The sequence below is a fragment of the Petaurus breviceps genome, unplaced genomic scaffold, assembly GCF_028583685.1.
Source record: "Petaurus breviceps papuanus isolate PSGF00001 unplaced genomic scaffold, PetGlider_PUasm1.0 183, whole genome shotgun sequence".
Taxonomy (NCBI): domain Eukaryota; kingdom Metazoa; phylum Chordata; class Mammalia; order Diprotodontia; family Petauridae; genus Petaurus; species Petaurus breviceps.
Genome location: NW_027185791.1, coordinates 3,120,062 through 3,147,846, shown reverse-complemented (window position 1 = coordinate 3,147,846; position 27,785 = coordinate 3,120,062). Strand labels below are relative to the sequence as shown.

At 39.1% G+C, this 27,785-nt stretch overlaps 1 protein-coding gene across 1 annotated transcript in view; it reads right to left on the bottom strand.

Moving 5' to 3' along the window:
* Window positions 1-23,374, bottom strand: part of CEP120 (centrosomal protein 120) — a 114,813-nt gene extending 91,439 nt beyond the window's left edge. The window contains exons 1-5 of the mRNA XM_069087736.1: window positions 22,347-23,374; window positions 22,044-22,125; window positions 17,393-17,549; window positions 10,178-10,292; window positions 2,777-2,918 (exon numbers count right to left, since the gene is read on the bottom strand). Coding sequence (XP_068943837.1) covers window positions 2,777-2,918; window positions 10,178-10,292; window positions 17,393-17,549; window positions 22,044-22,092 — 463 coding nt within the window. The 5' untranslated portion in view covers window positions 22,093-22,125; window positions 22,347-23,374. The remainder of the gene's footprint in view (window positions 1-2,776; window positions 2,919-10,177; window positions 10,293-17,392; window positions 17,550-22,043; window positions 22,126-22,346) is intronic.
* Between the last annotated feature and the right edge of the window lie 4,411 nt (window positions 23,375-27,785).

Sequence of the window (27,785 nt, the reverse complement as noted above, 5' to 3'; positions counted from 1 at the left end):
TTAATAAATACTTTTTGATTGGTCAATAAGCGCCTTCTATATTCAGTCTAGAAGTTTATTTTCCTAAGTAGCAATTTTAGAAATTATTAAATAAGCTCTGTTGTTCCTCTGGATCAAGGTTTGTTTATTTTTAAAGGCCCTTTTCCATGAAATCATAAATTTAGAGTTATGACTGATCTTCTTGTTCAGTTGTTTCTCAGTCATATCTGACTATTATTGACCCCGTCTGGGATTTTCTTGGCAAAGGTACTGGAGTACTTTGTCATTTTCTTCTTCAGTTCATTTTACAGATGAGGAAACTGAGGCACAAATGGGGTTAAACACCTTCCCCAGAGTGATACAGTTAGTAAGTGTCTGACGCTAGATTTGAACTCAGGAAGATGAGCCTTTATGACTCCAGGCGGGGCACTCTATTCACTGCACCATCTAGCTACCCTTGACTGATCTTAGAGGTCATCGAATTGAATCTCTAGGAAATGGAAGCCCAGTCTCTTCCTTTCTAAAGAAGGATAAATGACTTGCTCAGGGTCACACAGGTAATGACTATCCAGAGATCTTGCCTACCTTACAAGGAGGACAGTAGAGGAGGGGAGATGAGAAGGGGTTAATCCATTTAGTTTTTGCCCACAGTTGTCCCAAGTATTGGCTGGGGAGTAAGTCAAACCTCACCTTGACCCTCCATAGCTAACCTGTCTCAAACCAATCTTTATCCCATTCAACCATCCTGCCAAAACAATGCCCCCAAAGGCATTTTGCCAATTACCCATCCCCTATCTTACTTCTAGCTCAGGGAATAGCAGATAAAACATCCAGCAACATCACTGGAAAGGTAATGGTAACCCTACTGCCCTATGGCTCCACTCAGGATCTTTGTGATTCCTTGCTCATTACTTCCTATAGACCAAAGTTCTCCTCCCTGGCTACCAATCCTCACTCCCTCATACAACCATATAATGGCCTATCTCTGGGTGTCCAACTCAACCTTCTCCCTTCCACTGGGCCTTGGAGAATATTAGTTCTATTGTTTTTCAAATTGTCCTTCATATACTAGACTTCATCTTCTCATGCCTCTTTCATCTTGCAATCACAGAACCTTGGTTCCCAATCAAAGATACCATATCCCTAGCTACCCTCTCTACTACTAGATGTATCTTCTTTCCCTCTGTTCCCTAAGGCCCAAGTGGGATAACAGGCAATGCTTCCAACCTCCCACCTTCACTCAGTAACCTCTCTTCCTCTGAGGTTTGTTCCATTCAGACATATCCCCAGATCCAGACTGGTGATGGCTATCTTCTAGTGCCCTGTTTATTCTTTTTCCTTTCTAAAGAAGTATAAGACCAACTTTCGGCCTTTCACATCCCACCCCATCCCATCTCGACATACAGGCTGATGTCTCATCAGATACCTTTGTGCTCAATCTATTGCTCTACTTCCTGCTCCTCAGCCAGAAAGGGATGGTCATACTTTTCACCTCATTATCACCCACAAGAGTTTTACTTTCACCAGCCATAACTTTAAATTCATCTTTCTACCCACAGTCTGTACTTCTATTTCTTCCTCACTCCTCCATTCTTTGTCCTCAGAATGGGCAGTCACTCAACCCTACACTGCTTCTTCCCCAACCATCAGCCCCGCTCTGGTCTCATTTTTCTCACTTCAAAATCTTACATTTTTTAAGTTAACCAATTCAACTTAGCCCTTGATTCCCTTACTCCATGGACCCATTGCCATTCAACCCTTTCTAAACCCTAATCTTCTCCCTTCTCTGTTCCTGCTTATATGCTGTTAAATGTAGGTGGGATGAAGTCAAACAACTATGCTGGCAGGGTTCAGTATAAATTTGCTAAATAGCTGAAACTGAAGCCCTAACTGCTGCATATGTCACTGTTCTAACTCAAAAAGTTGTTTTTAAAATAAGTACTGCTCTGGATAGCATTTAAAACCCTTTACTCTAGCCTATCTTTTCAGGTTGTTTACATATTATTTCCCTTCACATATACTGTGCTGCAGATAAACTCAATCAATCAATTAACATTAAGCACCTATTCCATACCTTGCCCAGCATGGCGTGCCCGCATCAGAGAAAGTGCTGTGCTCTATGAGCAAAGCAGAATTGAAGCAGTTCAAAAGAAACGTGAGATGCACAAATTTCAAGAATCCCCCTGAAATGTTCACATGGACTATTTGTGCCCAACCTGTGGTAGAGCATTCAGAGCTCATACTGGTCTGATGTGGCACAGTCAGACACTGTAACTGGACTCTAACGTAATGATGTCATTTTGGTCCTCTTCTACAACAAAGGACAACAGCCACCATGGAGCTACTGATCACTATATATATACATATTCCATCCATCCATCTGTGCCTTTGCATGTGCTCTTCCCTGGATTTTTCTCCCTCCTTAATTCTATCTCTTGAAATCCTTAGCTACCTTTAAGGTTCGGCTCAAGTAGAATCTTCTTTTAGAAGTCTTTCCCAATTCACTAAATGAAAATACCCCCCAAGTAAAGTCACTCAGTATTTATTTGTATGTATCTACCTGGCATATAAGCTTCTTGAGGCACTATCTCACATTTGCATTTGGTACTGGTACGCTCTTGGTACAAATACTTGCTGGCTAAGCAAGAGTGCTAAGAAATGAGTCAAGGATGTCTGGCCCCAAAGGCCACAGGTGGCATCATAATTACTTCATATAGCACTAAAAAACAGTCTTCTAATCAATATCAAATCCTAGGTCAAGAAATGCATATTCTCAGAATAATCTATCAGTACCAACCTTTTCCTTCTCTAGGTGGTGCCTCCTTTGCTTTAAAACCATCCACTGGTGCTTTTGTATCTGTTTCCAAAGCAATGCTTATTTGTATCTCAGATTTGAATTTTGTATATTTATTACTCAGCAACGCATACCATTTTGGTGCCTAGAGAATACCAAATAAACATAATATATTACAATTAGTAAACAATAGCAACATTAGCACTGACTGCACCTAAAAATGTTATAACTTTCATATATTTTCCTCGTATGGCATTAATCATGCTTAGGAAGTCATCAATTAACTTGCTCCTTAACACAAACATTGAGAAGTCTTTCTTTTCCCATTTTTTAAACTACTCATCAGTACCCTTTCCCTTTTCTTTTCTCTAGGTTGGACTTCTAGAATGGCAGCGAAGAGAAGTAAAGGACTTCTCCCTTCCCTCTCTACCCTCCCCACTTTTAGGAGCAAAAAACTGCAGGAAAAATACAAGGCAAGTGACCTATGAATAACCAAGGGAATGCCAGAGGGAAGTTTTCTGGACTTTCCATTTCTAACTGCCTTCTGGCTGTTCGTTTTCTAGGTGCAAAACAGAGATTAACAATCTTGAGAAGAGACATGTCTACCTTTGAGGGAGACCTGAAGGGTAATCTTTGAGTTTGAGGACTCCTGAAATCACATGGGTTCTGAGTTTAAGAGTAGGGAAGTGATTTCCTAGAAAGCAATTTCCACCACATTTTGCAATCTGGAGAATGAAGAGGACTTTGACTAGAGGATACCACTGTAGCTGAAGAACTAATGCTATACCACGAAGGCTGCGGGATCTGGACCTTCCCAGTCAGTCATGAAATTGCTGTAAGTTGCTCAGACAGTGTAGGGGGAAAGAAAATGAGATTAATTCTGGAGTTCCATAAATTCTATTTACCTTCAGAGGGCTAGGGAGTCTAATTAATCTAATGGACTATGAATGTTTAACTTTTCTCTGTTTATAGATAGATTTTGAGTGCTTAGTATCTAATTTTCTGTGGGGTAAAAAATATATCTATGTATATATTTGCATGTATACATACATATACGTGTGTGTGTGTGTGTGTGTGTGTGTGTGTGTGTGTGTGTGTAGCTCCCATAAAAGTGTTACTGAATGTAAGGTAAACCATGTAATACTTCATTCATGACATGGAGACCTTAAAAACAAGGTTCGTAAAAGGTAAGCCAAAGAAATATAAGCTTTGGCAGATTCTACCATGCAGGAAAGGCTCTGAGGCCAAATATCTATTTTCCAACCACCACAGTAGCTAATTATAGAAATCTTATCACCAGTAGGCTGGCCATAAAACAAAGACAAATATGAAATGCCCACTTATCCTGAGAGACCCTCTTTCACTTCTGCAATGATAGTGGTAAAAAAAAATGGAAAAGGGGACAAAGGCTGCCAAGAGTCATGCAGTTTTTTGACTTGTTGTTTGCTGGTACACAAAATGTGCAATCTTTATCCAAAAATCAACTATAGGAAGAACTGAATAATATCAATCTTGGCATTCTCTCTATAAACTAAAATTGAAGAATAAAAAGGGAAATAGTGGCTAAACAGGAAGATAGCTCACAAGTTCTCCCTGCAGGTAGAAATAAAGGAGCTGGGCTTTATTCAAGCATCCAGAGCCAGTAAGGCAGGCCTACATGACATTTGGTCCATGCCTCTTGCAGCCCATTCAAGGATTTCAGGCAGCCTACGAGAAATGTAAAGGATGTAAAACAGGCTTGCACGACACCCGCAGGTCACTTTGGCAGGCCATGTGTAGTTCAGGTCTGAAATAAGGAATAGTGTATATGGAACACCTGGACACATCCCCTTGCAGTGATGGACAATGAGCATAACTGAGAACATGACCAGTAAGTAAAATACCAGATTCAGAGGATGAGGAGGTAAAGAAACTACTTTAAAAAAGAAAACCAAACACGTGGTAACGACTTACAAATTACAAGCTTACTTTGACACTTAGTGCCTTTAACATCATGGTGATCCATTGAGAAGACAACAAAAAAATGATGAAAAAAATAGCTCAGAATAAAAAAAAGGACAAAGGACTATAGATAACTTAGAGGCTACATGCCTATATATCATAAATACTTTAAGATACTTGGGTGACATGCATGACATAGTGTGAATTAATATAGAACATGAAACCATGTCTTAAGAGACAAGAGAGAACTGCTTACCAACATGGGAGTCAGCTTGAAATACTTTATATTCCGTCAGACTACTGACTTATTAGAATAAGGCTTGAAATCAATACCAACTTAGAAGAAAAAAGTAGAAACTATTTTGTTAAGCTAACCTGCATCAACAAGCTGAAAAATAAGAAATGGATATAGGGTCTGACATTGGCACAGATTATCACTATTTCCTATATGAGTTTAATCAATGTAAAATAATGATCAAAGTAAGCATAAAAGAACCTAGAAATTCAATTCAGCAAGTATTTACTAAGCACCTACTGCGCACAAGGCACTGTTCTAGGTGCACAGTGAGAGAATACAAAGAAAAAACCAAAAACAGCCCCTCACCTCAAGGCGCTCACACTCTACTAGGATACTGCAGTCCTCAGACAGCAAACACTTGACTTCTTTGTCAAATGGAGAGACTATGGCAGCCAAAAGGCAACGGTAATTTATAATATAAACATATTTGCCAAATCTTAAGGAGGAAGATTATAAATAATGTTGCCTTATAAAAGTGAGGAACAGTGCTCAAAAACACGAAGAAGAGGTATTTGCTAGAAACAATATAATTTTTAAGACTCTAAGGGTTTAAAGCTCGAGCTATCTTAAAGACAGAATAATACCTAACAACTGGAAAAAAAACCAGTTACTACCAAAAAAGAGGGGGTAAGGGGGGAGACTTGTGATCATAGCAATTAACTTTCTGATCTCTACAAAATTGCTTAAAATAATTTACACATGTATCAAAGGAGTCTTTGAAAAGATTTTAGATGTATACAGAAAGGCTTTTCCAAATGACATTCTATAGCAGAATATATCTTTACAGCCTCAAAACTGTGTGCCATACCAAATCCCAAAGCGCTTACTGATTGCCAATTATAAAAAAAAGAACTCAGAAGAGCTAAAAGAAGCCTGAAACTTGTCTTCCAATTAGCATTTTATTTAGGAGCAGGTAGGTGGTACAGGGGATAGAAAAGCACTGGTCCCCAAGACAGGATCAAGTCCAGATTCAGACATGAGTTGTGTGACCCCAGGCAAATCTCTTAATCTCTATACCTCAATAAGGATCAAATGGGATAAAAACTGTAAAGTAACTAAGCATAGAGCCTAGCACATAGTAAGTGCTATATAGATGGTAGCTATTATTAGCTATTATTTCTCTTACTCATCTCATACAATATTCCTTGACAGATACAAAAACAAAGATAACTGTCAGACAATCCAGATTACTGGCATCAAGCAAGGCATTTAAAGAGACATGCTCACCAAAGATGTATGCCACTGTCAAAGGAAGAGGGATTCTCCACGGGTAGTGAAATCCTCCAGATATTCCTATTTGCAGATGATGCAAGTGCCGACTGTTCCAAGCCCTCAAATACTACCGAGTCTCTTAAATGAGACCCATAATCATTCTCAAGAATTTTGCCACTATTTACACAGGTCAACTCTTTAGCCATAACAATTAAGTCAATGAAGACTGCTGGTTGTCCAGACTAAAATGTAGGGAGAGGGACAGCTCATTGACCTAATCAAACGGGACCAATACAGCAACAGCAGATGAACAATAAGCTGGGCCCACAACAGTGAGCTACCCTGCCCTGGCAAACTGAAACAGCACTTTCAATGACCCCTCCCCAAGCTTCTCTATGAAACAAAATTCCACCTTTTTAGAAGGAATATTCTGGTTTTGTTATTATACAGCTGTGAATCATGGAATGTCACCTTTTTCACAGAAATCAAATGGGACCATTACCTAAAGAATAATGGAGAGGTATGTGGTGGACTCCGAGCACACAATGTGGTGCAAAATGTATCACCCAAGAAAAGCATGAGTGCCAAAGAAGACAAGCTGGACTAGTACCTGTGTCCATCACGCTAGAGGAAGGCCGCTACACTACCGGGAACAACTTCCTATTAAGAGATATGGACACGAGTTAAGCAGGATGGAAAAGCCACGGATGGGCCGGTACATAGTAAGTACGGTTTTCCACTGAAGTAATAAAGTGTCAACTTACAGTACTGTGCTCTAGGCACCCTTCCAGCTGAACACTAATGAATTTTCCCTTTCCTAGCTAATAAAAGTAACCAAAATCGGAATATCCCAAGTAACTTCTTAGGGGTTTCAGACTGCCACTGTAATTTCCCATTTGTATCCATTGCTGCCCTCAATATATGAAAAAAATTTAAATTGTTGCGAAAGATTCTCAAATGTTTATTACATGAAAGGCACCAGGCTAGGCACACACAAAGACAAACATAAAACAGTCTCAGCCCTCAAGTTTTATTTTCTAATGAGGAGGAGATGATATGTATACAGAGAAGTAAAAATAATATAGTCTAAAGATCCTAGGATGAGATCTAGAGCTAGGAGGGATCATAAAGGCCATCTAATCCAATCCGTTCATTCCGTAGACAAGAAAAGAAGAATAACAACAGATAATTAAGAGAGTCTGAGTAAGAGCTGAGCTGAGCCTTGAAAAAAGCAAAGGATTCTAAGATGCAAAAGTGAAAGGGGAATGAAAACCAAGTCTGGAGAAGAGTCTACGTAAACGCAGAGAAATAAGACACGGAATGACTAGATGAGAAAATAGTTGAGGGACTGGACAGTAGGTCAATGTGGCTGAAATGGAGAGTGAAGAAAGAGGAGTAATATAGCACAGTCTAGAAGGTTTTAGCTAGATTGTAAAGGGCTTTAAATGTAAAGGCTGAAGAGTCTATATTTTATTTAAAGATAGCAGGAGACTACTGAAGTGTCTGGACAGTGAAGTTATAGAGTCAGACCTGTGTTTTACAGGATTATTTTGGCATGTACATAAAAGGGATTTGAAGGAGGATGGACTAGAAGGAAGGAGATCAATTAAAAGACTAACATAACAGAATAGTACAGGTGAAAGGTGATAAGGGCCTGAACTAGGGTAGTCATTATATAAATGAAAAGAAAGGAATGGAATCAAGAAATACTATGGGGCGAGGGGCATGGGGGGCCCAGTAAAGAACACATTTAGCAATTAATTGGATAGATGGAATAATAGAAAAGGAAGAATCAAGGTTGAATCCAACCTGGGTTACTGGTAGGATCACAGTTCCCGGAACAGAAAATGAAAAATCTGGAGTGATAGATTTAGAGGAAACAGTAAGTTCTGTATTGAACATGTTGAGTTTAGGGTGTCAACTGGACATTTTTCTTCCCAGAATTATAATTAAAGAAGCAATCCGAAGAAAAATGAAATTAATTCTTTACAATTCTTTTATAGAGGCTGGAGAAAGAGAAGAAACAGGAAATATGTAATAGCTTTTTACTTTTAGACAAGGCACTATGACAAAAATGTTAGGAAAAAACTAAATGGTAAGGAGACAACATGGTACAACAAAAAGAGTGCTAGACCTGGGGTCAGAAAATCTTCATTAAGACCCTACCCGTGACATTTCCTTGCTGCATGACATCAGCAAATCACTTCACCTCTCCGAGCCTCAGTTTCCTCATCTATAAAACTGGGATAAAAATAAAAAACTATAAACTTCTCAGGAATATTGTGGGAAAGACATTTTCTTAAAGTTATTTTTAAAGGGAGTATTTTTAAAATAACTTATTAAAAGCAACATGGTGCACTCTTAAGAATCTCTGAGCTTTAGGACACCTGAGTTTTCATCCAGCTCTGCCACTAAACAGCTATGTGACTTTCAAAAGGCTATGACTTCACCCCAACTCATTTGTAAAGTCAAGAATGTTGGATTAGGGAGACTTTTCATCCTTGGTATATCTTCTTTCCAGACTTAGACTCTTGGTCTTTTAGACCTAGGAGGGCCCAAAAGACCAAGTCTAAGCCTAGAAAGAAGATGATCAAGGATGAGAAATCTCAGAAATATAAATCCTCTGGAAGACTCCTCCAGGAGAATAAAAAGCTTCAGGGCAGAAAAGAGGCATTTTACTATAAAAACTGAGAGCATGACAGGTCTTTATATGGATAAAAAAGGAATAAAGAGAGGCAGAAATCCTACTAGGTCACATACTCTAAGGAAGTTAAGGACAGAGACAGTCAAAATAAAGCAGCACTTAACGTGGTGGAAAGATCAGAAATAATGTCAATACTCATTGATTGGTAAGTGGATAAACAAGTTATGGAGTATTACTAGGCTATAAGAGGAAACAAATATGAAGAATTTTTAAAAAGCATTGAAAAACAAATGTGAATTGATATGGAGTGAAGTAAGCAGTACCAGAAAACAATATATATACAACTGATATACAATGACTGCAAGGGTATAAATGAGATAGAACGATGACAAGGATGTATATGGAAAGACTTAAGAAACTCAATATGGAATAATTACATGACCAAATTTGGCTCCACAGAAGAGCTGAGAATAAGTATGTCCAACCTGTTTTTACAGTGTGAAACACTATTTAATAGGATTAATGTGTTGATTAGTTTTGCTAGACTGCTTTTTCTTCTCTCTTTAAATCTTTGATAGAAGGGACGGATCATCGTGTAGGGTGGAGGAATATATGCAGAAACAAAGGCCATGTAAAAGCAAAAGCTAAATAAAAATAATATTTTTAAAGGAAATAACTGGCAAACTGGATAAGTGATTCACACTTGACTTTGGCAAAGTTCTACTCCCAAATAATTTGCTCAGATAGTCAGGCCTAGATTGGTGTGGATCTTTCTACATATATTCACTTATCAGGTTATAGGTTATATTCCTCAGATAAAATATAACTTCCTTAAGGCCAGGGATTGGTTAATTTTGTCTTTGTATTTTTGGCACATAGCAGAGTGTCTTGCGTGTAACAGGTATTTAATTGGGAAACAACAAGAAAAAGATTTGGACAACTTAAGAAAGAAAGAGCCATATGCAATTGAATTCAGGACATGGTATCTGTCTTGGATAAGACCTATTAACCAACCTATTTCTACACTTATTTCCATTTTAAAAGTGACAATGACATTTCCTATAGATAAGGCTACTGTTATTAATTACTTCATTAAGAGTAATATCTGATAGAAGAAAGCTCAAAAGTGGACAGACAAGCACAGATATATTGATACTCTCATGTTATATACATATTTTTTAAAAAAAGCAAACTGTACAATATATTGTGTTTCAAATACAATCCTGTTTTCAATTCTATATATAAATAAAATGCTCATGTTTGTTGATGTACAAGTTTATTTAAAAAGCTATTTTTAAAAGAGCAATACCTGCTTTGTTTCTTGGGCAGTTCTTAAGTCTAGAACAATGTACCCAATGGATTCTTTAGCTGTAGATAAAGAATCCAAAGCAAAACACTGGAGCTTGATAGGTGTGCGCTGCAACCTGTAACAGATTTGTATAAAAAAATTAAACAAAATTACAAATTGCTGGTTAACATTCATTATGCTTCCACAATATAAAAGGCTATAAAATATCTACTTGTCCACTTACCAAATAATTAACTATGTCTTATTAGTTACATCAAATAAATAAAATCTTCATTATTGTCTACATACTTTTGATGAATTTTGTTTCAATACATCATTTGAAACTCACAATGTCAAAACTTCAAAACAATCTAAGGCAAAAAAAGTCTTCATTTATAGAGTTGTACTAATTTTTATATTATTCTTTTGGTTATTCTTACCACTTTCTACAGGTCTTCACGTAGTTCTTTGAATTCTTCCTATTTGTTATTCCATCAGAGCAATAACTATCTGTAACAGTCACATACCACACTTCAATTTGTTCAACCATGCCTCAATTGGTCAGAGTTTATTCCTAAATTTCTGCTATTACAAATAGTAGTTCTAGAAATATTTTCATACAAATAAGGTCTTTTTCTTTTTTGCCACCATTAAGAAGTTGGATATTAATAAACTCGACAGCAGGATCTGAGTCAAGAGGTATACAGAATTTTATAACTTTTCTTACATAAATTCAAAATGCATTCCCAAGATGGTGAACAAGTAAGTTCACAGTTCCAGTGGCCCATAGCAGTGAAATGATTATATTTTCCCCCCTGAATCTCTGAAAACACTGTTTGAAGCCAACCAATAAGAACTATATGTAAAAACTGTTTGGCTAGGTAGTGATCACTGCCTAAACGTGAACTTTCTTATAACACTGAAAGTAATAACTGACTCTCTGGTTAATATAACTATGAGTGGGTTAAATTAAAGGGACTTGGTATTCTGGTTGGTTCGATGAAGGCTACATTCAGATCAACCCACTGATGCTACAAGTTTTCTGTAAAGGCAGTCACATCTCAGGGAGTTGTTTGAGGCTTCCCCCATGGCAAATAGAGCAATAAGCTTCCCCATTTAACCTTCAACATCTTTAATAAAGTTATTTTTGCTATGAATTTATGCCTCATGTGCTGATGCTCTTACAATTACAACTCAAGCTCTTCATGGATAACTACCTCTTTTTCATTTAGTGGGTCTGTTCTCCATATCTAAATCTCAGTATTCCACCACTATGGCATATAGTTTGCAGCAGTGATTCAGTATTTCCTTAAGTGATGTTTTCTATCTGTGATTTTTCTACTTCAGATAACAGCTGTCTATCCATTCTCCACACGTGCAGCTGAGCAAGGTTGCAATGAGCATCACTATACTGCTTATAGACTGGCTATTGTTCTAAAACCACACTTTGGTGATCCTATTTTGCCATGTAATGTCAGTTACAGCTGCTAGGTGGTTGTCTTCACAGAATTTCTGAGTAGAAAAGGACCTCAACGGTCAATTTATACTCTCAGTCCCATCCCCTGGGGTCTGAAAATGTGCGATTCCTCTTCCACATGCAGTCTTTCAAATACTTAAAGAAATTTAATCATTACTGAAGCTCTTCTCCAGGTTAAACATATCACGTTCCTTCAAATGAGCCTCATATGGCATAAACTCAAGGCCCTTTACTACTATGATTGCCCTCATCTGGATGGTTTTTCATTCCCAAAATGTGGTGCCCAGAACAGAACACAACACTCCAGTGATGAAAGGCAAAATACAACAGGTCTGCCATCTTGAAACAGCACAAATTATCACATCTGACAACTTAGAGTAATATGTTTTTTCCTAGTTGCAAATAGTATCAGGGGAATAAAAACTATATATCAATCAATCAAAATGAACTTATTAAGCACTATGTGATAAGCAGATGCAAATAAAAAGCTAAAATTGTTTTTGCCCCCAAGGAGCTCATGGATGAGTCCATACATACATAAACAGACGTATACAACACACTTTAACAGTGGATAGAAACATAGACTTGGCAAGGAAGGCATGAGAAGCAGGGAGGGCTGAGAACGGCCTCCTACACAGCGTGGCACTTAAGCTGAGGGTTTCTGAGGGACGAGCCTTCTAGCACAAGGTGGGAGATGGACCAATTTTTGTGGGAGAAACATCAAGTAGTTTGACCCTGGATAATTTTTTTTTTTAACTAGAATGGAAAAGGACCAGGTTTCAAAGAACATTCAATAATAAACAGAGGAGTTTATTTTTTATCTTGTAAGTAATAAGAAGGCAATGGAGTTGACTGATCAGGAAAGAGGGGGTAGGAGGTGATGACATAGACATGCTTTAAGAAAACATTTTTTGCAGCTTTTGGAGAGTAAAGAACTAAGGCAGCAAGACTAATTAGGGAGCTGCTGTATTCCAGGAAAGATACAGTGAACATGTGATTAGGTCAGTGGTTGTGTAAGTGGAGAGAATAGAATATATCTAAGATTTTATGGAAAAACAGAACCGGATACCTGAGAGTCAACCTATCCAAGACAAAATGTATTTAATACATTTGTTTAAATACAATTTTACCTGCAGGGAAATCAAGGCAGGCACAAGTGGAGAAATATTCATCTTCATAGCAATACAATAAAAACAATACCCAAATTAATCCACAGAGCTAATGTTATGTCAAATTAGGAAGGAGAATGCTTTATGGAATCAGAAAAAATAATAATACAGAAGAACAAATGATTAAGAATAGTTGGGGAAATAATTTCAAAAATAAGAACAAAGGTGATTTGGCATTACTAGATTTCAAGGTACATCATAAACCATTAATTATTGAAATTATTCAAACTGAATACAAAATAAAAAAGTTGATCGATGCAGTGAAATAAATAATCAAAAGAAAGTGTACACAACAGTATTGTCTGAGAATCCGAGAACACAAAGAACTGTGGAAACAAAGTTTTTAGTTAAAAATATTTTAACTGCTTGTGTTAATAAAAGAAGGTGAGAGACAAGAGTACAGTTTGGGAAACAGCTATTAGACAAGTTAGGCTCAAGAGAGAGTTTGTGATGGGAAGAGGTATGAAATATGGCTGGAAAATAAGTATTTTTGCATAGTACTAAGAAAAGTTAGAGGGAGGAGAAAGCAGAAAATATTCCATTTAATATAATAATAAAATGCATTAAATGTCTGGGGGTAACATACATTTGAAATAGAATTATAAAAATATTTTTGGGGGTAGTAGGCTAGGCAATGCAGTGAATAGAGCACCAGCCCTGGAGTCAGGAGGACCTGAGTTCAAATCCAGCCTCGGACACTTAATATAAAAACTAGCCGTGTGACCTTGGGCAAGTCAACCCCAATTGCCCTCCAAAAAAGCAAAATATATATATATATATTTTTTGAGATAAATACCTAAATCAATGGAGAGATTTCGGTATTCATGGCTAAGGTACAGTAGCATCTTTACAATGATGTGGCAACTAAAATTAATATACCAGTTAACAGCATTACCAGTCAAATTATCAAGAAAATGCTTTATAAAATAAAACAAAATAAGAAGTATGTTCATATAGAAGAAAAAGAATATCTAGACAAGTGATTTTTTTAAAAGCAGCAACAAAACATCTTTTGGGTATTATTAAAAATTGTATTACAAAATGAATCAGTGGACAAACTCACGTAACAGTATATATGTTAAACAAATTCAGGCACAAAAGCTACTAGGGAAGGGACCCTTTCTCTGTGAGGACCTGCTGGAAAAACGGGAAAGCAATTTGATGGATTTAACATAACCTCTTATTCTTACATCAGTTCAAAATTAGAGGAATAAAGAAGGTTTTAGCCTGTACAACTGTGAATTTGGTAATAATTTATAATCAATCATGATCTATAAAACTTAAAAGGTATGTCATGCTCATTTTTTTTTTTGGCCTGGAGAGCTGGTTGTTAAAGATTTACCCATATACCCCCATTTGTACCTCTTCACTGCTTATAGGATGAAATACACTCACTCATCTGCCCCATTATGGCCACCTCCTACTTTTCAGCTATTTTTCATAACACTTCCCTTCACAAACTGTCTTTCTGCTAAACTGGACTACAAGCTGTTTCCCAAATCATATATTCTCTCTTATCCTCAAGTACTAGCACAATTGGTTCCTACTGCCTGGGAATGTATTCCCTTCTCCTCCTCTGCCTATTAGAATCCCTGCCTTCTTTCAAGGCTTAACTCAAGCGTTTCATCCTCAGTGAAGTGTTCTATGATACTCTCCTCAATATTAAGGATCTCCTTCAATTTTCCTTGTTTTTTATTCGTTTATTTTTGTATATATATAGTATTCCCTCCTCCTCCCAAGAGACTGCAAGCCTAGCAAGAGCTTTGTACAGAGTAGGTGCTCAAAGCTTGATGAAATGAATTTTTGATGGATTTAACAGTACACCGTTAGAGTCACTTAGAATTAGAATGTTAACCAGAATGTTAACAGTACATTTTTCCTTGAAAAACATGGTAGTTAGGCCATTCAGTGTATATCCACTTAACACTGAAAGTTTCAGAATCAATAGTCTTTAATCATAGTTTCCCTGCTTTACTTTCTTAATCATGTATTTTTATCTGAAATCAAAATGTAAACTCCTGCTATTTTGGATTTTCTTTTCATTAGCACAAACAAGGTATCAAAGCTGGTTTTATTTTTAACAGTCCAAATTCATATCTTATTCTCATATTTAAAATGCTGTGAACTATGCTCCCACTACATATAGAAAGTCTGTCTCACTTTGTTACAATCCAATCTTTTTAATATACCTCACTCTATTCTTCCATCCATACTCAGACAGATCCCAGGGTCCTATTTTTCCTGACTTTTTTTTTTTTAATCTTTCCCCACTTGGCTCAGGTTGAAGAATAACCTTATCCCTAGTCATAACCTTTTTCGATTAAATTTCACTATGGGTACCCATTTTTGAGAAACACTTCATTTTCTTTTCAATAGAACATAATAAAACAGATATTTACACAGTTGCCTTAAGCTTTAAATAAAATTTAAAAATTAAAAAACACTCTAAATACAATTATCTAATTTGAAACTCATAGCCAACCCGTGAGGAAGGTAATACAGGTATTATCACCATTTCACAAATGAAGAAACAGGAAAGTTAAGTGATTTCTCTATATCAAAACCAGAATTCCATGCCAGTTCAAATCCTGCCTCACACTCAATAGCTTTGTGACCCTAAGCAACTTAACCTCTCTGGGTCTCAATTCCTTATCTGTAAAAGGAGAGAGTAGGATACATGATCTCTCAGGATTCCTTCTAGTTTAAATTTCAGATAACTTTCTAGTTCTAAATCTACAAACTTATGATCTACCTACTGAACCACAACTCTTTTTTTTTCACGTCTTATCAGATTAGTACTGTGCAATTAGAATTGGTGTCTTCTGATACCTTCCCTCTGGCTGACTGAAATTATCTCTTTGATATTAAAGATCTATATAATTTGGTGATTAATTTTCTGGTTGAGTTAAGTTTAAAGCTCCTCTCTGTTGGCATTCTCTAGATTCTATCAAATTAGAATTAGCCCCTTTCCTCCCAAAACTTCCAGGCAATTTTCCTATGCAAATTCCTAGAATATAGAATTCAGACTCTTTGTATTTTTCTGGGAAGTAATAATTTTTAGTATTTCTCACCTAGTTCTGTTGCTTTGGTTTATTGAGAACTAAAGTCTTTCATTTTGCTCTTTTAAAAATTTTGGTCTGATCTTCAATTTCAGTATTTTTTACCATTCTATTTAATTCTGCTCCTCGGAAAGTTAAATTTTATACAGAGGTTTTTCCACTGTCTTTTCAACATTGTCAATTCTCATGTTCCTCCTCCTGAATTTTCCCTTTAGCAAGCTCATTAACAATCATATAGATGCTAGATCTTCCTTTAAGTCCCAGTGTAATTCTATACCACTTAGGAGGTTGTGGTAAGTCCTTTCTCTTTCACAGGGGTCAGGTGCAGCTTTGTTTTTCCCTTCCATAGATTTTTCCTCAGTTTTTTATACTTCCCAGTTAGGCTCTTTTTTTTCCATTCTATGAGCTCTCCTGCGAGAATTTCTTCCAATTGTTCCTTTTTTCAGCTGTTCTTTTACTTTATATGGCACCTTTGTCACAGCTTTGAAGTGGCAGAGAGAGCTCGGCTTAGTAATGACCACTTATTGAGCCATCTTTTCAGAAATATCCTATATACCTCTTTGGAAGTAGAAGGTAATTTATAAAAAATATTCATGCCTATTTAACATTCTGCTCCCTTATACATAATATATCCAGACTAAGACGGATATTTTACATATAATCTGACAAAGTCACTTTCCTACGTCAATTAATTCCAATAGCTCCCTATTGTCTCTGGTATAAAATGTAAACTCCCCTACTTATATTTAAAGCTCCTCATAACCAGGCTTCAACCCATCCTCACAGGATATGATTCTACCTTCTGTCATTCAGAAAAACTGGCCTTGTCTTTGTTCTTCACACATGAGGTTTCATCCCCTGCTCTGTGCCTTTGCACTGGCCTCACCCACAATGGAATGATCCTGCTCCTCACCCAGTCCTCATAGAAGCCCCCTCTTCAAGGTGCAGCAAGCATCACTTTCTTGTCCACTCCTCCTCCTCCTTCTCCAACAAACACTAGGGTCCTCCTTCCTAAATTACCCTTTATTATATGGTGATATATATATATGTACTTGCCATATCCCCAGTTTGAATGTACACTAATCTAAGTAGAGATTGTTTTATCTTGGCATAGTGTTTAGTACATAATAGATACTTCAAGGCTTGGTGATTGATAGAAAATAAACTAATGATAATCCAGCGGCGACAGAGAATTAAGAGATCTGGGTACCCCTGCTTCAACCATGATCTGAGTAATGTACATTAAACAAGTCACAATTTTCCTCAGCTTCACTTTCTTGTAAAAAAAAAAAAAAAAGCCTGAATTAGAACATTACTGATTTCTCTTCTAGCTCTAAAATTATATGACTCTATGGTCCAATTTTATCTAAGGCACATCTTCATAATGAAATCAAAATGTCTGTTATCTCACATCTCATAGCTAATTACAAATACGATTAAATTTAAATATGTTGCTTTCACAGGCCTGAAGAGAAACATAAGATGAAAACGTTAAAGCAACTTTAGCTGGATCTGAGATTAAAATAGTCACCTGTGCTGATGAAGCGCTTTTCTATCTATTTCCCAAGCTAATTCAGTGGCGAATTCTGGTTGGTCAGTGTGGTCCACAGGATCAGTAGCCAACTGTTCTCCATCAAACTTTGCTTCTACTACAAGCATATGTTTTGCACGCTTAGGAAAATGACGCCCTGCAAAAATATAGGCCTACATGTTAATTATACATGCATAAAAATCACATGCAGCCAATGTTATATTTGAAGATTTAATTCATAAAAATATAAAGATATATAAAAAATGATAACAGTGTTGAATTTTCATAAAGATGAACATTTAATTTACATTTAAACAGTTCTTTCTTCAAATACCGTGTTTCCCCGATAATAAGACCTATCCCGAAAATAAGCCCTCCTCTTACTGTGTAAGATTCCTCTAAAATAAGCCCTCCCCCAAAAATAAGCCCTATTGAGATTGCTACTGTAGTGAAGGTGATCCCCTGCGCTACACGCTACATTACGGTACCCTCTGTATGCACCGTTCCCCCCCCCCAGTGAAACGCACACCACGCCCCGAGCTGCATCCAATCAGAGCTGCAGCAGTGAGCGCGTCATCCTGTTCTTCCCCAGTGATTTGCTTATTGAATAAAGGTACATTTTTTTGTTCACATTTACCTGTTTATTAAAATTGCTGTCAATGTTCATTAAAATAAGCCCTCCCCTGAAAATAAGCCCTGTGGTGTTTTTCTGTCCAAAAAAATAATAAGACAGTGTCTTATTATCAGGGAAACACGGTAAAAGTATTAACCAATTTCTGAATGTGCTATAAACTGGAAGCACTCATTTAAATGTGCAACGATTCTGAAACCACTTTCAAATTAAAATTAAATATGAGGCAGAGAAATTTTACATGAAAATTAGATTAACTCCTAACAGTGAGTAATACAGCAAAAAGTTAAGTAAAGGCTTGGATAATTGCCAGGATAACTGGCAGAAGAATTATTTTTACCTCAATTTTCCCTTATCTTTCAGATAAAGTCATTTTCTCCCTTAAATGAGATGAGAAATGGCAACAATATATAATCTTTTATTTTATATGAGGGACAAATGCTGACCATTACAAGAAAAATATCAAAAATCGGTTAAAAGAAATTCTATCAATTCCTTCCCCAAACCATTTCTTTTTCTATTCTCATTGCCAGCACTCAAATTCTACGTTTTTATTCTCACTACTTACAATACTACTCCATCAGCCTTCCAGCTGTAGCCTCGCTAATGTTCCTAAAACATCACTTTTATCATGGCATTCCCTTGCTCAAGAATTTAGAATGGCCTATTTCTCCACTGCAACAAATTTAACTTTTCCAAAACAGTTTTCAAGGTACAACATAATCTGGTCCCATGCTATCAATTCAAACACTTCCTATTATTCCAAAATGTACTACTCTAATCAAGGTAGACCCTCAATGTCCCATGAGGATACCATGGTGACTATAGCCTTACTGCACTGTCCTTCCCTTACCTGTCTACTTAGGCATATACTACCTTATTTATGGTGCAACTCAAATCCAACGTTGTACATTAATCTTCTCCTGACTGATCCTGACATCACCAAAATGATCTCTCATCTAAATACTGCTATCCACTTAGTCACTTCAGATACTTTGAAATGGAATTCATAGAAAAAAACTGCCTCCATTTCCTCATGTTCCTTTCAAAAAGGCATTATTGATCAATCAATCAGCATTTATTAAGAACCTATTATGTGACTGGCATTAAGCACTGGAGATACAAAATGAAGCAAAAGATATTCCCTATCCTCAAAGAGCTTACACTCTAACGGGTGAAACAACAAGTAGATAAATAGATACAAAGCAAGCTATGTGCAAGATAAATAGGAAATAATTAACAGGGGGAAGGCACTAGAATTAAGAGGGATTGGGGAAGGTTTCCTAGAGAAAGTGGGATTTTAACTGGGATGTAAAGGAAGCCAGGGAAGTCAGGAGTAGAAGTGGAGGAGGGAGTCCAGGCACGAGGAGAGCCAAAGAAAATGCCAGAAGCCCAGTATCCTATTTGTGGAACAGTGAAGATGTCAGTGTCACTGGGCTGAAGAGTATGGTTGAGGAGTAAGGTTTAAGAAGACTAAAAAGAAAAGAAGAACCAGGTTATGAGGGGCACTGAATGCAAACAGAGCATTTTTTATCTGATCCTAGAGGCGTGTGTATGTGAGTGTGTGTGTGTGTGTGTGTGTGTGTGTGAGAGAGAGAGAGAGAGAGAGAGAGAGAGAGAGAGAGAGAAGAGAGAATGATGAAGAAAATTAACTTTAATGGTTGAAAGGAAGATGGACTAGAATGGGGAAGAGACTTGAGGCAGGCCAACCCACCAGCAAATTACTGTATACTTCCAGTGTAAGGTGACAAGGGCCTACCCAAGAGTGGTGACAGTATCAGAGGAGAGAATGTTCCAGAGAGGTTGCAAAGGTGAAGAGTCTAGGATAACCCCTAAGTTACAAGCCTGAATGATAACCTGTTTTGCTTCTGCCTCCTAAAGATCATGAGACTTTTCCATCTGATTACCAGCTGAAACCTGTCATGTGTCATGTCACCATCAGAATGTGAGATCCTTGAGATCAGGGACTGTCTTATTTTTCAGTCTGTATCTCCAATGCTTAGCTCAGTACTTTAAGTGTGGTTAAGTGCTCAATAAATGTCATTCTTATTCAATCATTCGTGCATTTAATCAGGCTTCCTGGCTTGCCTGAAACTCTTCTCTATGAGCTTTAAACTACTAAATCCAATGTCCTTTTCTCAGCCCTCATATCTTTAATGAGCTCTCTTCAGTTTTCAACACTGTCCAAAAACACTTTCCACTGGGCACTCTTTTCTGCCCTCAGTTGTTACATTGCTCTTCATTCTTCTCCTCTCTACTCCTTCACTGGAATATTCTCCTGGTCCCATCCACTAAGCATTGTGTCCTCTAAGACTCTGTCTTGGGCCCTCTTCTCTTTGACTTCCATGCTCACTTGATCTCATGGGTCTATCATCTCTCCACAGATACCTATCTCTCTACCAACACCAGATGTCTGCTGGATATTTTGCACCTAGTTTCTAATCATCATCTCCAATTCAAAAAAGCCAAAATAAAAATTATTCCCCTAACAACCCCATCAACCAAAATTCCCCATTTCTGTTGACAGCACTACAACACTTCTAGTCAGCCTTGTTGGTTTCCATATCTGGAGTCAACCTTGACTCTTACACCCCTTATCCAATCACTGCTGATTTCATCTTTAGAAGTCTACTGTGGGTCAGACTTTCATCACAATCTAGGCTCTGGTCATATCTAAACCACACTATTGTAATAGTACAACTGGTTTCCTTGACTACAGTTTCTTCCTTCACCACACCATCTTCTACAGTTACCAAACTGATATTCCTAAAGCAGTTTGTACCATGTCACACACCCCCAACACATTAAAAATTCTTCAGTAAATCCTTATTATCTCTATTATAAAATACAAGATCTTCAAACAGGCATCTAAAGGCCTTCACAATGTTGTACCTATCTACCTTTCCGGTCTTATTTCATATAACTCCCCATTATGAACTCTAATTCCAAACTTGTTTGCTGTTTCCTGTATAAGACATTCTATCTCCCTCAACTAATACTCTAAGATTAGAAGTTATGTCTCAGTTATTTCCTATAGTGCCTAGCAAAGCAACAAGCAATGAAAATAGTGCGTTGGTTGCTTCAAGTGATAAAAAATAATCTGCAGAAGGTATATTTCATAACTTTAAATAATGCCCTCTTTTTTACAGTTAGGATTATCCATGATCTAATTCTCTGTAATTGGATATTGGTCTTCTCCTTCAACTTTTCCTTGATTTGCAATTCTTGTTTCCATCTTCTTCTTCAGAAACATGGATATTTCAGTACTTCCATTCATCGTTTTTAAAATTTCTACACAGCATGCATAAGTTGCCAAAAAAAAAATCAAATACATAAAGAAGAACATTTTTAAATCTACCAATTCTCCATCTAGTCTTGAAAAGAGTGGTCCCATCCCTAACTGTTCAAACTGCCCAGCAAAATCTACATTTTGCAACGCATTACCTGTACAAGGCTGGAGAGAAGTTGAAGAAATGAACTTTTAGAAACGAAAGTGCATAAATATACTGTCTTTCAAATAATGAAACACGAAATACACCTAATCAATACCTCTTTAAGGTAGCTAGATGGCACTTACAATGGATCAGGAACATCTGAGAAAGCTTTTCCCCGACCCCCTTAAATTCGGGGGGTCTTCCCCTTGCTGGTGACTTCCAAGGCATCTTCTGGGGTCTGCCCGCTGTCACTGAGGGCGGGGCTGCCTTTTACCTTTCCAGGTGCTTAACACTGAACCGCTCCTTCTGCCCCGATTTCCCGCACATATAACGGCACCTGCGCCCCGCCCCGCCCCGCCCGGGGCCGCGGGTCAGGAGCTCGGCTCACCTTCCAGGGCGGCTCATTAGGACCCCGGGGCCGGGGCTCCAATGGACGGTTCCGGAGTTTCCGCCTGTCTGGGCCCAGGCTGCGCCTTTAACGTTTAAAGAGCCCCGGGCTCAGGGGGCTCCCAGGCTCTCCCGGGGGGGGGGGGGCCGCCCCCCCCCGGCCGGCGCGGTAAGGGGGGGGGGGAGGGGGGGCGCTTACCTTCCAGGATGGAGACCACGATCAACAGCTGGTCCGACTTGGACACCATTTTTGCGGCTTGTTCCCGGAGGGAGAAAAGGACCTTGAATGAGAACAGGCCCTGATTAAGGGGGATCCCAACCCCGAGGACAGCCCTCCCCCGGGGGACGCCCCTCAGCCGCCCGCTCCCGCCGCTCGGCTCCTCCCCGGTCCCTAGCCCCGGGCGCCCAGGAGGATGCGACAGCGTCGGCGGTCTCCGCCGGCCAAGCCCGTTACGGAAGAGAAGCGGCGCCTGCCGGGCCGGGCCTTGGGCCGCCCGCGTACCCGCTTTTCAAACCTCCCGGCAGGAGTCCCGCCGTCTATCCCGCCGGAGCCGCCGCAGAGCCGCCTCGCTTCCGCCTAGCAACCCGGCCGCTGGGCCTAGCGTCCCGAGGGGGGGAGCTGGAGGACAAAAGGTAATAGAGATGAGCTCAGCGAGGGCTAGAGCGCCACCATCCCGCCTTAAGGACCGCCTTTTCCATTTGGGCCTAGTGCAGGACAGTGGGCGGGGGAGGAGGAGGCAGAAAGTGGGTAGTGAATTACTGCGCAGCTCCCCCTTGCAGTGAGCTGGGGGAAGTGCAGCTGATGTGACCGCTGCCTGGGTGCGCAGGCGCACTGAGGAAATCCCGGAGTCAAGTCCTTTTCAGTTTCTGCACTGAGACTTGATTGTTTTCTTCCACCGGGACCTGCCCCGATTTGGCTCGGGACGAAGTAAAGCAACTCTCTTTCAAAGAAATTACAAACTATGCATATGCAAATGTCCTGTGAAATAAAATAGAAAATCCTAAGGTTTCCAAACCAATCTCGCCCACGGTCCTTAGAACCGTTTTATAATAAGGAGAATAAGTTCCTAAATGTAAAGCTTGAAGGGGCTTTAGGGGCCGTGCAGTTCTGTTGCCCTCGGTTTACGGATGGGCAATCAGAAACTGACATGCCCTGGGTCCGCCGAGGTTGGGGACGCGGGTCTCTCGGATCCAGAGCACTGACCTGCCTGTCCGCACCCGGGACACTCCCGGTCTGGGCTCGGGGCACTCTCACCGGGCGTCCCCACGCCGGGAAAGCCCTCCCTCCTCCGCTCCGACTGCTGGCCTCCCCTGGGGCTTCCTTTAAGTCCCAATTAAAAACCGTCTTTTATCGGAAACCCTCCCAGCACCTCTTAATCCTAGGGCCTTCAGTCTGCTGGCTACTTACCCCGTCTGCGTACAGCTTGCTTTGTATCCGTCTCCTCCTTTAGATAGTAAGGCCCTTGAGGGCAGGGACAGTCTTCTCTTTTTGTGTCCCCATTGCTTAATATAAAACACACAGTAGTCTATTAATAAATGATGCATTGCTTGATCTTCCTGACTCCAACTCCATCATTCTGTATGCCATGCCATATCGCCTCTCCTCAAAAAAAAAAAAAAAGGAAAAGAAAAAAAAAAACAGCAATTCCTTCATCTTGTCAGTCACTATATAAGCCTAAAAAGTTTTTCAACTCCTTGGAAATAGCCCCAAAACAAAGCAAATAAATTTATCAATACAGATTTGCTCCTGGGCCCAGCAGGGCTGGTGCACTCACTCTTTCCTTCTAAAAGGATTCCCAGCTCTGCTCCAGGTGTATAAACCCGGTCCAGTCCTGAAGAAGCCTGGACTCTAAAGGGGAGGAGTCAGCCTTCCCCCCCCCCCCCACTTTTAACACTCGTTCTTTATATCTCTGTCCCAGAACCACAGAGAGAATCAGGCAAAACTTAGGTTTAGCTGCCCTCTGGGGTCTCTTCAAAAAGGGAGCATAGGAAGGTATTTAACTTACAATATAGACCTGGTTTAGGACAGTTATTTCCATCACAAAAGAAGTGCTTGGGACACAGACTCCCAAACATCCTTTCACAAAGACTTAATAACTGTGAAGCAGAAATTTGTAACTGCTGTACTATTACACTCCAGGGAAGTGGACAGTTAAAGCATGGACTTGAGTAGACAATTGACCTTCATGGTGTGAAAAGCTCCCATGACGTCGGTGTGCTCTGGTAAGCCAGGACAAGCACTGTGCTCATCCTTTGGCCAGGGGTAGTCTTCAAGAAATGCTGTAGTAGATGTAGGGGGAACCCCTCCCGTAGTGCAATGGGTTACCAACTGTGGGACCCCAGAGAACCTAACCTCAAACTCCTAAGTCAGATAATGACCATCCAGGTATCCCTGTTTAGTCACCTATGGTCAGGCAAAGAAACAAGGCAAAAGAAATAACTAGGGTCTTGAGATCCCAACTAGGGTCCACCTCCACAAGGAGAAAGGGGGGAGGGGGAGGGGAAGGGGGAGAGGGAGAGAGAGAGACAGAGAGAGAGAAAGACAAAGAGACAGAGAGAGACAGAGACAGAGAGAGACACAGAGAGAGAGAGAGACAGAGAGAGGGAGAGACAGAGAGAAGAGACAGAGAGACAGAGACAGACAGAGACAGAGAGAGAGAGAGAGAGGGAGGGAGGGAGAGAGACAGAGAGAGAGAGAGATCCCATAACCTATCTCACCCTTAAAACCAGCACAGGGCCCTCCACCCCTTCTCAGTCCCAACTGAAGGGAGGTGTGAATGTAGCATATGAGGAGTACCATACATAAGAGAACAATAAGATTGCTTTGGAAGGAATAAATTGAAGGTTATGTTGTTAATAGTATGATCTTAGGCATAGTCACCTAAAATTCTTTAGCTATTGCCAAGAACAGATGCATGTACTTGATTCAAACCTAAAGAAGTTATTCTACCAATGTTCTTCCAACATTATTGTGGCACTAAGCCCTGATAAACTATTTCTCTCACAGTCTCTTACAGACTGCCTATGTGCATATACTCTGGCATATATTTTTTTCCATACATTATTATTTCAAGGATTGCTTATGTATAATTTCTTTTCAGACTAACACTTTGGCTTATTTGGCGGGATTTTTGGGTCCTGGAGGACCAGTGAGCAAACCTCCTGCAGGTATTTGTGGTCACTTTCTCACAGATAAGAGACCTTGACTTTCTTTTGCCTTTTTTTTTTGTAGGGCAGTTGGGGTTAAGTGACTTGCCCAAGGTCACATGGCTAGTGAGTGTTAAATGTTTGAGGCCACATTTGAACTCAGGTCCTCCTGACTCCAGGGCCAATGCTCTACTCACTGTGCTACCTAGCCACCCCTAAGAATTTGACTTTCTAAAAGTCTCTGTGCTGGGAATCAGTTCACTGACCCATACTTTGAGAAGTAAAAGACCAGTAGGTAAATTGAAGATTAGACATTGTGAATGATGGAAAATTGGTGACTCTGGCTGTAAAGAGATTCCAGCTGGTCTGCACTAGCTAAAATGGTGGAGAAATATGGGAAGTCTGACATGCTGTCCCTCTCTGTCTCTCTGTCTCTGTCTGTCTGTCTCTCTCTCTGTCTGTCTGTGTGTTTCCCCTCCTCCCCAGAAATATTTACTTCAGAAGGTGTAATCATAAATATACCAATATACAACCTTACTCCCTTACACATGGGAGATGTAATCTTCCTACACCACCTTCAGGTAGAATGGTTATACTTATAAAAAGCCAAATTTTCAGTGGTCAAAAGAAGGTTCAATTGAAGTATATAAGGGAGAAGGGAATAAGCATTAATAATAACACCTTTTATCTCATTTGATCCTGACAACAACTCTGCAAAGAAGATGTTTTTATTAGGTCCATTTTACAGTTGTAGAAACTAAGGCTAAATGACTTGCCAAGGTCACATAGCTAGTAAGTATCTGAGGCAGGATTTGAACTCTACTTTTCCTTATTCCTGATTCCATACTATCTGCTACACCGACAGTTGCCTCTGTTTAGTTTACTTAAGGTGATTCTTGGAAATCTTGCATCCAGAGCAAATGGATTATTGGTATCTTTAGGAAGGGTATGCCTCCTACAAACTTAAGAATGATTTGGATAGTCAGAAAGAAAAACTTTTAAAAAATGAAAGAAGATACAGACACAGCTGAAAAAGATTGAACAACAAAAGTGAGAAAATTAAAAGCATTCTCTCCAAACCCTTTCCTTTCTCTATCCTTCCACATACTGCTTCTGTTACAGCTCTGTACCCTTCTGTTCCTCATGAGTCAAGTGCACTCAAAGCCCACTCAAATAGGACAAAGTTACAATTATGATTTTTTTGCTTTCACATTATTTGCCCGTCAATCATTGGGAAAAGACTAGCTGTGTAATTAAGGACTACCATATTCTATACCCCAGGGAGAATATTTTAGGAACTCCCTTGATTTGGTTGCTATGTGCTAAAAGTAGCAGTTTCACTTCATGTTGGAAAAGCACCCCAATTGAAAGAGATGATTCTAGTAATGCTATTAGCTTCATAAAAGGAATTAAATAAGGTACAATTACCTATTATAAAGATAAATCATGAAATTGTGTTAAGCAGTAACATACGTCTAAGGCTCAAATTGAGGGAAGATGGCCAGGAATAGAAGATTTAAAAAAAAAAACAGGAGTTGTCAGAAAGGGACAATCCCCTTGTAATACCCCTATTTTGCCAGTAAGAAAAAAAAGGAAAATTAGGTATAGGAGGTTGACATGATTATTATTTTATATAAGATTAAAGAGCTGTAAATAAATTTGTAATTCTGATGACTCCAGGTGTTCCCAATCCTACTATTATTATAACTTTTGTGTTTCTGACTGTGATTATTTTCAGTATTCAATGTGTTCTTCTTTCTCTTCCATTCCATTAACTGAAAAATCTAAATTCTTGTTTGCCCTTCCTTACAGAGGATCTCTATGTATGCCAAAGAATTCCCCAAGAGTTCCATGATTCATCTGCTATCTTTTCTAGACGCTTACAGGAGAATTTAAATTGTTTATTTCATCAAAAGGGTATTCTTTGATTCAATATGTAGATGATTTGTTGATAGCTTCTGAAACTGAAGACAAAAATAAAATCAATACTCTTGCTTTGTTTAAGTTCTTAGCTACACAAGGATATAACACATCTTTGGACAAGCTGCAGTAATGCTTGTCAGAGGTAAAATAGATAGGACATCTCTCCTCAGCATAAGGAAGGCATTGCCCTCCAAAAGTGAACCAGTTCTAAAAATGAGGCTTCCCCATACTAAGAAATAGTTGCACTAATTTCTCAGTTTGATAGGCTGTTGCAACTGGTGAATTCTTGCCTTTGCTAAAATTGCCTTTAACTTTGATGTTCCATGATAATTCCCTTAATCTCTTAGAATGGGAAGAATAATCTGAATAGACCTTTTTAACCTTGAAGGAGCCATTACATCTCTTCTAGATATAGACAGACCCAATTTTAATAAATCTTTCAATTTATTTTATAAGAAAGAAGGGGTGAGGGTGGCTAGGTCTCACAGTGAATAAAGCACCAGCCCTGAAGTCAGAAGGACCTGGGTTCGCATCTGGCTTCAGACACTTAACACATACAAAAAAAAAGGGGGGGGGGTGGCTAGGTGGCGCAGTGAGTAAAAGCACTGGCCCCAGAGTTGGGAGGACCCAGGATCAGGTTCCAGCCTCAGATACTTAACACCCACACAAAAAAACTGGCCATGTATCCTTAAGTAAGTTATTTAACCCCAATTGCTAAGAAAGAAAGGAAGGAAGGAAGGAAGGAAGGAAGAAAGAAAGAAAGAAAGAAAGAAAGAAAGAAAGAAAGAAAGAAAGAAAGAAAGAAAGAAAGAAAGAAAGAAAGAAAGAAAGAAAGAAAGAGAAAGGAAGGAAGGAAGGAAGGAAGGAAGGA